Source organism: Hordeum vulgare, chromosome 5H (assembly GCF_904849725.1).
Source record: "Hordeum vulgare subsp. vulgare chromosome 5H, MorexV3_pseudomolecules_assembly, whole genome shotgun sequence".
Lineage (NCBI taxonomy): Eukaryota > Viridiplantae > Streptophyta > Magnoliopsida > Poales > Poaceae > Hordeum > Hordeum vulgare.
In genome coordinates this window covers 132,304,570-132,319,105 of record NC_058522.1, presented here as the reverse complement: position 1 = coordinate 132,319,105, position 14,536 = coordinate 132,304,570, and the positions used below count along the sequence as shown (strand labels likewise).

General features: G+C 43.1%; 1 protein-coding gene and 1 pseudogene across 1 annotated transcript; both read right to left on the bottom strand.

The window, feature by feature from the left end:
* Positions 1-12,274: 12,274 nt before the first annotated feature.
* Positions 12,275-12,690, bottom strand: LOC123398269 (annotated as a pseudogene).
* A 1,143-nt stretch (positions 12,691-13,833) lies between these two features.
* On the bottom strand, positions 13,834-14,235 carry LOC123398271. Its single transcript, XM_045092757.1, has one exon. It carries the CDS (start codon positions 14,167-14,169, stop codon positions 13,921-13,923), a length of 249 nt encoding a protein of 82 aa, XP_044948692.1. The 5' UTR covers positions 14,170-14,235; the 3' UTR covers positions 13,834-13,920.
* Between the last annotated feature and the right edge of the window lie 301 nt (positions 14,236-14,536).

Genomic DNA, 14,536 nt, shown 5'->3' with positions numbered 1-14,536 from the left:
TATGAATCTTATTTGAGTGTCTTCTGATCTCTCTTATGCATGATTTCATATCCTTGTAATTCTCTTCGAGTTGTAGGTTTTGTTTGGCAAACCAGATCTATGATTCTTGCAATGGGAGAAGTGCTTTGTTTTGGGTTCATACCGTGCGGTGACCTCACCCAGTGACAGAAGGGCTAGCGAGGCACGCATCATGTTGTTTCCATCAAGGGTAAAAAGATGGGGTTTTCATCATTGTTTGAGATTATCCCTCTACATCATGTCATCTTGCTTAAGGCGTTACTCTGTTCGTCATGAACTCAATACACTAGATGCATGCTGGATAGCGGTCGATGTGTGGAGTAATAGTAGTAGATGCAGAAAGTATCAGTCTACTTGTCTCGGACGTGATGCCTATATGTATGATCATTGCCTTAGATATCGTCATGACTTTGGGCGGTTCTATCAATTGCTCGACAGTAATTTGTTCACCCACCGTAATACTTGCTATTTTGAGAGAAGCCTCTAGTGAATACTATGGCCCCCGGGTCTACTCCACACAACATTTTCAGCCTTACACTTTTTACTTCGTTGCACTTTCCGCCTTGAGATATCACTTTGCAATCAATCTTGAAGGGATTGACAACCCATTTAAAGCGTTGGGTGCAAGCTCTTTTGTGTTTGCGCAGGTACTCTGGACTTGACGAGGTTCCCCTACCGGACTGATACCTTGGTTCTCAAACTGAGGGAAATACTTACCGGTCCTGTGCTGCATCACCCTTTCCTCTTCAAGGGAAAAACCAACGCAAGCCCAGTCTCTGTCAACGTGTCAATTTCTGGCGTTGTTGTCTGTTGCCGTAGCAATGGTGTTGCTGGCTAGTATCACCTTGATGTCCTCCACAGTTGTTGTTGCCTCGTCCCTCCATCTAAAGTCCTTGTCTGTCTTCAATAGCCTATAGAGTGGGAGGGCCTTCTCGCCTAGGCGAGATATAAATCGGCTTAAGGCCGCCATACAGCCTGCCAACTTTTGGATGTGTTGTAGCTCTGTTGGGATCGCGAGCTGTGATAATTCTCGTATTTCGGTCGGGTTGCCTTTGATCCCCCATTGCGATACGGTGAATCCAAGGAGCTTGCCGACTGGGACTCTGGAGACACATTTATCCGGATTGAGCCAAATATCATACGTCCGTAGGATGGCAAAGGTTTCCCTGAGGTCGTCTACAAGCTAATTGATGTGACTGGTCTTAATGACCACATCGTCCACATATGCCTCTACCATTTTGTCGATTTGATTCCCCAAGCATGTCTGGATCATGCGCTTGTAAGTGGCGCCTGCATTTTTTAATCCGAACAGCATTGTGTTGAAGGAGAATGCCCGTAGGGTATAATAAAGGCGGTCATTGCCTGATCGGATTCCTTCATCTTGATTTGATGGTATCCGGAGTAGGCATCGAGGAACCACACGGAGTTGTGTCCGGCTGTAGGGTCGATAATTTGGTGTATTCGGGGCAACGGAAAAGGATCCTTAGGGTAAGGTTTGTTTAGGTCTTTGAAATCGACAAATAGTCGCCAATATTTGTCCTTCTTTGGTACCATGACCAGGTTTAACAACTAGTTGGGGTGTTTAATGTCCGTGATAAACCCATAGTTTGATGCTTAGGATCGGATAATCGGTGCAAGGCCTGTTTGCCATGTTTGGAACACGCCATTATGTTCAAGTTTTGCTCCGCCATCCCCCGAGGGATTCCTGGCATGTCTGAGGGGTGCCATGCAAATATATCCCAATTTTCATGCAGAAAGTTGCGTAGTGCTTCGTCAATTTTGGGCTCCACTTGTGCCCCAATAGATGTTGTTTTATTGGGCTCCATTGGGTGTACGTGGAACTTTAAGATCTCGTCCGCATGTTTGAAGGATGTGGACTTGGGCTACTTGCAGAGGATCACGTCGTATTTGTCCACCACGGCACGTCATGTCTTACGTTCCTCTGCGGCAAGGATCTAAGCTAGCACGTCCAAGGCGAGGGATGTCATTTTGTTTTCGGCTCGGATGGCTCTATTGGGGTCACTAATTACTATGATCACTCCGTTTGGCCCTGGCATTTTGAGTTTCATATAACCGTAGTGTGGTACGGCCTGGAATCGTGTGAAGGCTTCGCGTCCCAACAAAGTGTGGTAACCGCTGTGGAACGGGACAATATGAAAGAGGATATCTTCGGATCAATATTTATTGGGTATACCGAATACTACGTCGAGTGTTACTCATCTGGTGCAGCGGGCCTCCCTCGTGGGGACAATACCCCGGAAGGTGATTGTGCTCAGCTCTATTCGAGAATGGTAGAACTGCATTTTTTCAATTGTGTTCTCGTAGATGAGGTTGAGGCTCATACCCCCATCCATTAGTACTTTGTTGAGTCTGAAGCCGTCGACGATGGGGTTCAGGACTAAGGCGGCAGGTTCCATCTTGTGCTAGTCATCGTCTCGTCACCCTGGTCGAAGGTGATAAGTGTATTCGACCATGGGTTTGCCGCTACTACATGGTGGATTTGATGGAGCTCCCAAAAGGCTCTTTTTCTCTATTTTTTTAGGTGAGCGTCTCGTAGATCGTTACAATTTCCCTAGAGTTATCCAATGGTGCTATTCACCAGCGCTCCATGGGTGTTGCCTTGAGGATGCTCTCCCCGCTTTTTGCAACCTGCCTGACGACCCAACATGCTCTAAGGCTAAGGCTATGTGACATGGCTTGTCTAGTAGTACATCGAGGAACGACCTAGACCCCATCCGTGTTCTCTTTGTTGAGTGTCCGGACATGGCTGGCCTCGTGAGTAGGGGTGTGTGTCTTGTCCGGATTGGTCTGGTTTGTTTGGCAAGGCTAGGATCGTTGCACATTTGCTGTATTCGCCAAGTGCTTTCCATGGCACAGTATTTGAGCACTAGGCTTGTCAACTCGGTGAGGGTTTGAATTTGGTGACGGGAGAGGGCATTGAGGATACCCTGATCATGGCAATGGTGCTGGAAAGCGTGAATAACCTCCTGCTCGTCCTGGCCCAAGGTCCTACTATTGAGGAGGAATGTGGCCCAAAAGTGGTGTACTGATTCCCTTGGCCGTTAAGTGACTTCACGTGGGGCTGATGAATCGTACTCTTTTGCGTTATGCTTGAGTTGGGTGGTAGGTGGGAAAAGATTTTGAATTCCCGTAATTTGTTGGCAATGGATCTTAGTGGTCGCGTTCTCGGCTAGGTCGTGCAGTGGATCTCCTGCTGGCCATGAAATATCGCTGGGGCGAGATAGGTACTTCGGACTATCGGGTAAGTCCGAATGGTCATTGATAGGGACGTAAACTGTTCTTAATTTCGGTGGTTGGTGCGTGGAGCCCGTAACCAGTCACTCGAAAATGTTGATCAAGTGTGTGATCGGCAGGATGGGAATTTCATTGTCGTCGGGTCTAAACACGATCTGATCGTAGACCATATCCTGATTGTTCGTCATGCCCATGACTTGCATCTCATCAAGTAGTTTGTGTAGTACCGGGGTTTTGACGGAGCTTGCGTCGCCTATGAATTTGGGATTAACCCATGTCACTGATGCCCTAGTGGCGCTCAAGGTCTCTTCCAGAGTGTTCTCGACTGGGACGATCTAAGGCGTGTTTACTATGTCGGGCTCTAGGGCCGGTATGGGGACGCAGGTTGTCGCAGTGGTGAGATCTGTTGTTTCTGATCTTGAAGTATCGGGACCCGCGGGTTTCGCGAGAGGAGCTAAAAGTCTTGTTAATGCAAGTTATCCCCGGGGGTTAGTGGTGAACTCTAAGCTCCCAAACCTGACTTCCTGACCGGGGTTGACGTTCTCGACCAGGCCGAGGTGGCCAGCCAGATTGCCATGCACAACAACGCTTCCGAAAGAGAAAATATGTCCAGGGACGAAGACATCCATATTGATGATCTCCTTTCTGATGACTAGGCATTCCATCGATCTTTCGGGTGATCCAATCAGTGGAACTGTTAATGAGAGCACCAATGTCGGTGTGAAAACCGGCAGATCTCGGGTAGGGGGTCTCGAACTATGGACCTTAGATCGATGGGTTGCAGGAAATAGGGGAGATAGTATTTACCCAGGTTCGGGCCCTCTTGAGGAGGTAAAACCCTACGTCCTGCTTGATTATATTGATGTATATGATGATTACATAGTCTACCTCGAGATAGTGTATACTAAACCCAAGATAAATCAATCTGTCTACATGGATGAGGACCCTGGTTTATATACTCACCAGTGGATCTAGGGTTACATACAACCCACCTAGTGTACTTTACTTGGACATCACGTCGGTCTACGGTCTACGATGCTTTCCTCCTTGAGTACGAGATGGCCGCACAGCCCGTCCTCCAATTATTACGGCCCATTAGGCACACCTCTTCGTAGTAAGTTGTCTACGTGAGGACCCCTTAATCCTGGACTCCCTTAGTGGCCACGGCAGCCACCGGCAGCAGCTGCCTTCGGGAAATGGTGGTGGAGCATGTAGTGAGTGGCGTGCACACACCCACCCGGGATACTACAGGCATTGCATGCTTTAGAGGATTGTTATACACCGACGCGATGAATCCTCCTAGCTGGAGTTGCCCTCTAGCGGAGTGGCTGAGTGACGATGATTGGTCGGTGCCATTGGAGATTGGGGTAGAAGAAAACTAGATAAGCTACGAGGAGGGAGGGGATGACGACAATGTTGAGTTACCAACTATGGTTTATATAGTAGGCCGGCAAATGTTGGGATTTTTGGGGAATTTATAGAGACAAGCGGTTTTGTGCGCGGGAACCTGCACAGTTGTGCGTGCGCATGGATCATCGAGCCGACGCGTGGCCAAAAGAAATGCATGTGCGGTGCCGAAGCATCCACTGGAATCCTCGAGTGGCAACACCGTGAAAAGACGTGGGGGATGAGGATAAATGAGCAAGAAGACTGGTAATAATAACAAAATGTCTACGATATTAATATAGGCAAATGTCACTTCCCTAGATAGCGTCGGTAATGATTTAGTCAATCGTTGATAATTGTTTAGCAGTAACCGTATACCCACATCTTGTCAGGATGAATCATGTGGGTTATTATTTACATTCCCACAAAAATATGATAGAATGAACTATTTGTCGGGTATCACACACACGTTCTTATACTAACTCGTTTGTGTTCTGCTCGAGCATCGCAAATAGTTTATGCGAGTGAACTTATGTCGTACATCGCACACATATGTGTTGTAGCAACCCGACTCAAAATTAGTCAAGCCTCTGTGTATCCGTGTCATCCCTGGATCAGTATGATGACACATACAGTACATCAATGTATATATCAAAGTGAAGTCACATCTAAATAATATAAAATTGGTATATACCTCATGAGTCTCAGTGGAAGCAGTCAAACGGGAGTGTTGTCCCATCAACACCAATGGCAGCTTTAGTGTAGACCATAACCATAAATCGTAACTCCTACTCATCGTAGAAACCTGCAACTTGATACGTTACAGACGTGTAGGTTACATTGAATGTACCCACAGGATCACAATAAGACAAAACAGATGATAAGACTATTCTATATGTAATAAGGTTTTGTGGCTCTGTGTGTGAGGTTTTGCACAAAAGCTAGTTTTATTTTATTTTTCCTACAACAACGGAAGTTGTTAGAATTTTTCGCTACAGAGTTATCTGGTATGACATGGTTCCGTCAACCGATGTCTCATAGCCCACCAGTATCATAAGTTAACCATAACTGGTTATTAGTCTGGTGTTGAGAGTTCAGAGATAGAATCCAGGTCCAGAGGCTCAATTTTTCCGTAACCAGGGACACGGCTAATTGATTAGGTTTTAACTCTGTAGACTGTTGTGCACTTTACCCACAAGAATTGTTCCCTCCTTGTAAGTCCTCGCACTGGAGAGTGTTTGAGAACTGGAGGAACGAAACATGATCTTTCAAAGAGTTCCCCTGACCAACGCTAGTGCCCATCCAATCCTAACGTCGACTACATCTTGTAGCACTAATCCGTCCAAAGTCACAACAAGGATCAACCAAGCGAGGGCCCATAATGACTTGTCGCTGCACCGGTAAGCTTCCGGGCACGAAGTATTCTTCTGTCTCTTTGAGTCTGGGTGGAGCTTTCCTCATGATGACCGGGCTCACTAGGCTAATCCCACACGATAGATCTCTGGGGTGTCGTGGCTATCCCACATGGTAAATCTTTGGGGTGTCATTCGATCAATTCCACCCAATAATGTGTATTGAAATCTTGTCTCGAGTCTTGAAGTATTGAGATCCTGAAGATGGAAGCCTTGAAGATGCCATCATAAAGTTGTTGTCATTGACGTAAAGTCCTCCTTGTCAAACAACTCACAAACACTCATATCAAACCCCGTCTACTATAGCATAGCATTAAAACTAAATAACATCCAGAGTCTTGATAATAGGGAGATGGGTTCCTACCTCATGCATTCTACCCAACTACAAGAATTCAATATCACTACTAGAGGGAAATGGTGAAATGGTGTCACTAAATTGAATAAAACATAGGCATGAAAATATGGCCAAAGTGAGATTGCCACGTAAGTTGATGAAGATAAATATCGCTCTCAAAAATAACTTGATGGGACTATTCATCACTCTCCGATGAAATCTATATAGTAAAACATTTCACTCCTATAAGCAAACGATTCTAGCAATCACTACGATCAATCAAAAAGCAAACACAATCATCAAACACTCTAATGTTGAGATGAAGGAAATACCTAAGACAAAAGTTAAACGACAAAACTTCATCAAAGCAACCAAGGATAGTTTTCCTATGGATAACCAATTATCAATAGCAGCAGAATAATAAAATACAAATTAACATGAAATATTTTAGTAAATCTTTTACAAGGAAAAGAATTACTTTTTAAGAACAACTAAAGAAGGTATTGAAAAGTAAGACCCTAAACAATATAATTTTTTGTCCTAATAGAACATAACACGAAAGAGAACACTAGAATAAAAAAATAACAGAAACCAAAATATAAAACAACTAAATTAACAAAAAATATTTCTCCTAAAACTTTGTTAGCCAAAAATAATGGAAAAGCTTTTGTCAAACTCTACTGATGACCTAAACAAGGTTAAGCTTGAATTAAATGGGAAACAATTTCAACTTCAATAAAAATTGTTTCAGATCTAAATTACAGTTAAGAGAAAATAAAATTTATAAAACAAGTTATTGCAAATATTTTCTAAAATTAATTAATTTTCATTGAAATCAATTCCAAGTTATTTATTGAAGTAGAATTGATTCCATGCACTTCAAGCTTAAAAATAACACAAACTAAAATAAAATATTTCTATTGAACTACTCTTCACTTACAAAAACTTAAAACAATTTGTCACAAGTGACAAAAGGGATAAATTAAAAAAAATTAAAACAAATATTATAAAACTAAATCATTATTGTTTTTGTTCTAAAACCATAATTTAAAATATTATAAAAAATTTAAATCAAACCTACTAATAAATAAAGCCACAAGTCACGAGTAGAAAAAAGAATCAACTCAAAATCTATTTTTAAACTCAAGTTATTAATTCACTATGTGTGAATACTGCCAAGACGAGCGTGGCCTATGCGACACGCCTCACCAAATTGATGATAGGCTCTTCAGCATCATGCTGGATGAGGACTTCGAAGTGGATAGAGTAAGTCACAACCACAAGTATTTTTTCGTAATTAAGCATGACCTTTTTGCTTCAACTTATACTTTTTATTTTTTACTATTCTACTAGCGTATCCCATATGATGCAATAATTAATGTCTTGGATAAGATTGGTTTCTGAAAAACTTTTTTTCGTAATTAAGCATGACTTTTTTGCTTCAACTTATACTTTTTATTTTTTACTATTTTACTAGCGTATCCCATATCATGCAATAATTAATGTCTTGGATAAGATTGGTTTCGGTACTGAAAAACTATGGAGGTAAAGAGAGTTCACTTGAGGACCGAGCATGGTTATATTTTTGCGGTAAAGTAGTACAGTGCAGACACATACTCCTTTTTCGAATGCAAAAATTGGGTAGCACTATGCAAGACTTATGCATTTGAGCCTAATATGCTTATCACCTTTTATATTCGTCTGGAAGATGAAATTGAAGGTAATATCGACATCTGGGTCGATGTGCAGACGCCTCCAGTTATACCATTATGTGAGTTCTCAACCATATGTATTTATTAATTAATTTATATTGTTTATTTAAAAATAGTTGACAACTTATTTTCATTCATAGCTTATTTTCAATCTTCAAAAACTGTACGGGAGATGGTAGACAGAACCTACTACTACAATGATGAAGCATAATTAACTTATAAGGAGAAACATCATCTTGTCGCATTTATTAATGATCTTGAGAATTATAATAGCTATCTTCAAACTCGTCCACATTATGGTCAATACGTGTCACTCGTGCACGTGGTGAACTACGATAACATGCATGAAGATTGCATGGTAAGATTTTCTACTATTATGACATTCTACATCTTTTACATAAATTCTTGTAAAACTAAACTACATTGCTAACTATAAATTTATTACTATGTTTTTCAACAGAAAATCCCGAAGGATTGTGTGCCTTATCTGATGTTTCCAAGAGGTCGCATTGATGTTATGAGCTTACGGCCAGCACGGCCAGGTCAGCCTAGGTATATGCCTCATTCCTGTCCATACCAGATTTCTAAAACTGATGAAATGACAATCAAAGATTGGAGAAAATGTATGATCCATCGTAGAGAGCTACTTGAAAGCAACATTGTGCGTAGGCCAAGAATTGGAGACACGATGATCTGCATTCTCCATAATGGAGAGTCAGGGCCTATCTTATTTTATGATATTCTACCTAAGAGAGGGTAGAGTAGGTCCTATGAGAGAGGAGTAGATCCTAGGTACAATATGTTATTATGTGCTATAATGTGTTATAGTTGATGATGATGAGGAGTTGTGATTATGACTAGTGAGCAACTTGTTATTTGATGTCTCATTAACGAAAATGATGATTAAATAGTGTTGGTGGTAATGACTATGATGATTATTAGCTATAGTGTTGTTGGTGATGATATGACGCAAGAGTTTTTATATTAATATGATGATGTTGATCATGATTATCATGATAATTTGTTATTATAATCATGATTGGTTATTATATCATTGGGGGAGGAAAGCGGATTAGATTCATGTGTGGATGAATCTTCGACGTTGGGTTCATTAGCCCAGATGTCGTAAATGAATGGTCCATATGCCACAATACCTAAGAGACCAAGGACAACTTGCTAAAGTCGTTACTTCTACATCACGAAGAAAGAGAGAACACTTCTCTCTATTAGCTAGCTAACACAATATGAAACACCTAAATTAGCCCTCCAAAACCCCCAACACACACACCCCCCATTAAAAAAACCAACTCCTGGTTCCGTTGGTATTATCAACCATGACTATAGGCCCTCGTGCGTGGGCTCCCCGCAGAGGCCACGTGGAGGACCTTCTGTCCTGGTTGGTAAAGGAACCGAAACTAAAGGTTTTGGGCTTTAGTCCCGAAACTTTAGTCCCGGTTCTGAAACCGGGGCTAATGGACCTCTGGAGCCGGGACAAATGGACCATTTTCTACTAGTGTACACTCATCACTTATATCCTCCATGTCTTCCTACCATTGTTGACGAAATCGTTAACTGGTAACTGCTCGGTTGGCTGGTGAGTTGGGAATTAATAGGCTAATCGGCAAGTTAATTAGCCATTTAATCCACTAATCAGGCGATTTGCAAGTTGATCGTCTACTCTCTGACCCTGCGAGTAGGGATTAATTGGCAAGTTAACTGGTTAACTGGGCGAATTCTTGAGCATGGCTTCCTATATATAACATACAAAATCCACAACCGGTGTCTATCAATGTTGCAGGTGTAAAATAGCTCATAGGCAAAGACAAGTTCATGGAAAAGACTTTGCTCGTTTGACGTGTGAGGGCAACCGATCATCAACGTCCAACAAGTACTATCCTAGCATGGACGATGACTAGAATAAACTATATTGCATGCATTATGGAAACCTAAAGTGATGATGACTAGAATAAACTAAACTAAGTAATAAGGAACTAGTATCTCATTTTAACATATGGAAGCAAGCCTTCAATGCCATGATGAAGCTTCCATCTCAAACATCAAGTAAGTCACTTTTTTTCTTTGATACTAAAGCGAGTAAGAAATGGCCTCAACATGTTAGTTAAACACCCATGATGCGATTAGCTTAAGAGAAACTATATCACGATGAAGCTTTCTGTTTGTTGTTCCTGTCGGTACAAATCTCGCATAGCAAATACTGCTAAATTATATAATCATGTAAGGTTGAGGTGGTACTGCATGCACGATAGATGGACGCAAGGGCCATGAGAACGAGCAGAACGATCATACGGATCCAAGCAGGTTTCATATTTTAAGGATGATAGGCGGGAAGAGATGGGACCGCCCTCCGCCATCGCCGCAGATTTAGCCGACGCAGATTTAGCCGACGCAGATGCGGCCTTCTTCTTCTTCTCCTCGTCGGGCACGTCGAGGACAGTGATGGCATGGAGTGAGGGGGCTGGGGTTGGTGGGGTGGAGGACGATGAATTTATTCCTTCCGCTAGGCACGTCGGGGACGGTGAAGGCCAGGAGCATGACGGCGGGGAATAGGTCAGACGAAGACCTTGAACTAGATCGAGTAGACTCGTTGACTAGATCGAGTAGACTCGTTGTGAGGTGATCGCTTGAAGAAAAGACATTTCCTCCTGGATCATTATGCCTTTCTTGGAATTAACATATTAAGTTTAATCATTTTAATTTCTCACAAGATCGAACGGCTAATAAAAATCAGAGAGTAAGTATTGATTCGTACTCCAAGTACTAACCCAATCACCGTAAAACAGCTCATGTCATGATAGATTGACACATCTCTCGAATTATCCTAACACATATTATGAAAAGTGAATAAAAACAAAATAGAATTGTACGTGCAATAATAGTCTCGTCTATACTTGCTTTACTTTACTCATACAATTTATTCAATAAGATTAATCTCATACTTCCTCCGTTTCTAAATATACATTTTTTAAGAAATGTTATGATGAATACATACAGATGTATGTAGATATATTTGAAAATGTAAATTCATTTATTTTGTTTCGTATGTAGTCTATAATAATAAAAAACTAAAAAAATTATTTAAACGGATGAAGTATATCTAAAAAAGCCTCACTGATTTATTTATCTTAACATGCAAGCATGTCACGTCACCTGATAATTATAAGTGTGATAAAGCTAACCTCAATACGGATCATGTATGAAAAAACTCACAACATATAACCATGCATGGAAAAATACATTTTATTCTATTATTCAATTTCTATTCAATAAATAATTTACCTATATGGAGTACATATCAAATACAATAAGTTGTATATATTTTATGTTTGGTTCTTTTTTAGAAAAGAAGCATGCACTCCGGCCTCTGCATCTAGAGAATGTATGCAGCCATATTATTAATTATTCATCAATACCTTTACAAAATAATACATTAGTATGCCTAATGTCATCATATTAACAACACATGTCGCTACACATATCCCCTTGATGAAGGGATGCCGAATGCCCGGGCTAAATACCAAACAGACATCTAAAGTCGGATGCCCCATCCAAGCCACAATGTCGGGACTGGGTGACACACTGGTCCGCCCACTCCCAGTAGGCACCAACGTACACGCTACAAGGATCGTCACCTTCGTCTTGCATCGATCCATCCTCAAAGCAGCTACTGACGCATCACCCTTGTCACGCCTCTCTGCCATCGATGTCACTATGACGCCAGACAACATCATCCTCACACGCAAGCCATCGCCACACATTGAACGCCGAGCCGCCAGTGCTCCATGCTGCCGAGATCCACCACCATAAATATGTAGGATGAAGCACCGCTCCAACAATGATGTCGTCTACTTGTCCCTTGAACCCGCGTACACCTCCAAAAATGACACCCCCAAGGGGGAAAAGACACAAGTGTGTCGTCTCATTCGATCTGCTGATCTAGAGTTTTCTCTAGAGGTATTGGATGGAGTTGGGAGCTTCACCTCGATAATGCCTTGATGAAGTAAACAATGATAAGGGCACTATCATCATCGGCTCCGACCATTGGCCGAAGACAAGGTTTTCACCCGGATCCGCCTCAAAAATTCATCGGACAACCTGTGCACCGTCCCGACCGTCTTCAAAGCCTCAGATCTAGCCACCTAAATCCGATGACCATCCACGACCGCAATGCTACCGCAGGAGCCCTGGCACACAGGCCACTCCCTGAGTGTGAAGAAGGGCTCCCACCCCACCTCGCCAGACTGCGAGAGCCGACGAAATGGATCCGTGTGCTCGTCACCGTTTCTGATCCGAACGAATCCGTAGTAAAAGACTACAAGATCGCCGGCGTTGATCCGCCTTGAACGGGCACCGCACCACGCCATGCCGCCGCGAACAGCCCGAGCTTCACATGTCGCCACTGTCCAGGGCCGCCGCCCCGGGATCCAGGCCGAACGTAGCTGCCGCCAACGGCCACGTTCTGCCGTCGCCGAACCGCAGAGCCACCGACAACAGCCACCATGGCCGTCGTGACCACCCCGAGGCCCCTAGCACCCTGCACCACCCGATCTTCCATGTCGTCATGCAGCTTCGTCGCCTCCACCCACCACCAAGCCGCCGCCTTAAGCCATCGTTGGACGCGACCCGTCACGCCGCCACGACACAGTTCAGGGCGAGGCGCCCAATGCTGATGGATGACCTGTCTCACCAGATCCAGACATGGGAGGGAAGTGATCCTCCGCCGCCATCATCAACCGCTTGGGGCTTCGCCCAACGGCTTCATCCAAGGCGACGGAGGGAAGGATAATGTGAAGGCGGCTCGGGAGGGGGTACATCTACGTCCGAGTCTGCCTAGCAGGAAACGGCCACATTTCCCTCCTTATGTTTGGTTCTTATTGATCTAAATATTTATATTACATTAAATTAATTCTCATTAAAATATGCAACGCATGGGTTGTTATCTGTCACGAAGTGACTAGACGTCTCCACACACAAAGACAAATGCTAACTCTAAGTCAAATGATATTCCATTCTATTGGTCCTGTTTGATTCTAAACCTTGAACTAACCTGAACTAACTCTAACTCTAAAGGTATTTGAATTGGAGGGCTAGATGGATAATAAATGCTCTTTCTCAATCATTTAACTACTTTGGACCTTTTTTTCTACCTTTTTTTCTGGACCCCATCTACTCTGACCCAAAAAAACACCTCTTGGATGGGTTAGATGCATCTAACCAACTCTAACCCACCTGTTTGGATCTTTAAGGGTTAGATGGCTCAAATCTAACCCACTCTAACTCTAACCCTAGAGTCCAAACAGGGTCATTGAATTGGATCTGACAAATACATCATTTATTTGGTGAAATTTGCAAATTATCATACACACCAAGGCTTCACATCTTTGAATGTCAAGAGTACCAAAACAAAACAAACCAACCTATGATTGGATGGTTAAACAGTGATATTTCCATCTATCAAGATTTAAATCCTCGTCCTCGTATTATTCATATTATTTTTGAATTGTATCAGGATTTCTGAAGCAAATCCTAGAAAACAGTAAAGATTCTAGGATCTTTCTGTCGAAGTGCACGTAGTTGAAGATATTTCTGTTGACAGACGTTGATAAAAATAAGGTAAACGTGTATATATTCATAGGAATGAGTATATATGCGTGTTGTTCGCGTATGTACTAAGATTAAAAAATTAGGAAAACAGCGATAAAAAACTCAGAAGTATATTGGCTTACGATTAAGCGAGAGACGAGATGCAAGCGACATAATACTCGGTACATAAATGAGCTTCAGCTCAGAGGCGCTCGAGCTCCGGGTTGTACACATCGCTCGGCTGCGGAACCTGCTTGTGCGGCAGCGGCTTCACCCCCTCCGCCGCCGTCTTCTCCTTGTCTTCCTCCTCCTGCAGCTTCTTCATGCCGCCACCAGCGCTGACGATGTCGTGGTCTCCCACTCGATGTTTGTGCGCCGTGTCTAACTCGCGGGGCGCGCCACGCTGGGCAACCGTGCCGTCGATCTCGCTTGCCTTCGCCTGCTGCTCCATGGCTGCACACGGCCTGTATCAACTTTGTGGCACGCAAGCGGCGTCTGTTACTTGCGTGTCTTTCGCTGGTCGCTTCCTCGACTGCTGTTTTGTAAGGGCGCAGACGCGCCTTGTATGCCCGTGATACGTGTGCAAGCATGCACGCGCTACGGCCGCCGCTGCGCCACGTCGGTCGTGTACGTGTACAATGACCGTCCGTTCCTCATAGCATCTACAGCTGGGTAGGACAAATCCGATCCCCTATACGCCCCGGACACGTCATGCATTTAGATGACTTCTTATATTTTGTTTCGTGAATCCACATATTTTTATTTAAATTTTCAAATTCATATAATATCATGCACGTTGATCATTCGATAATAAATAT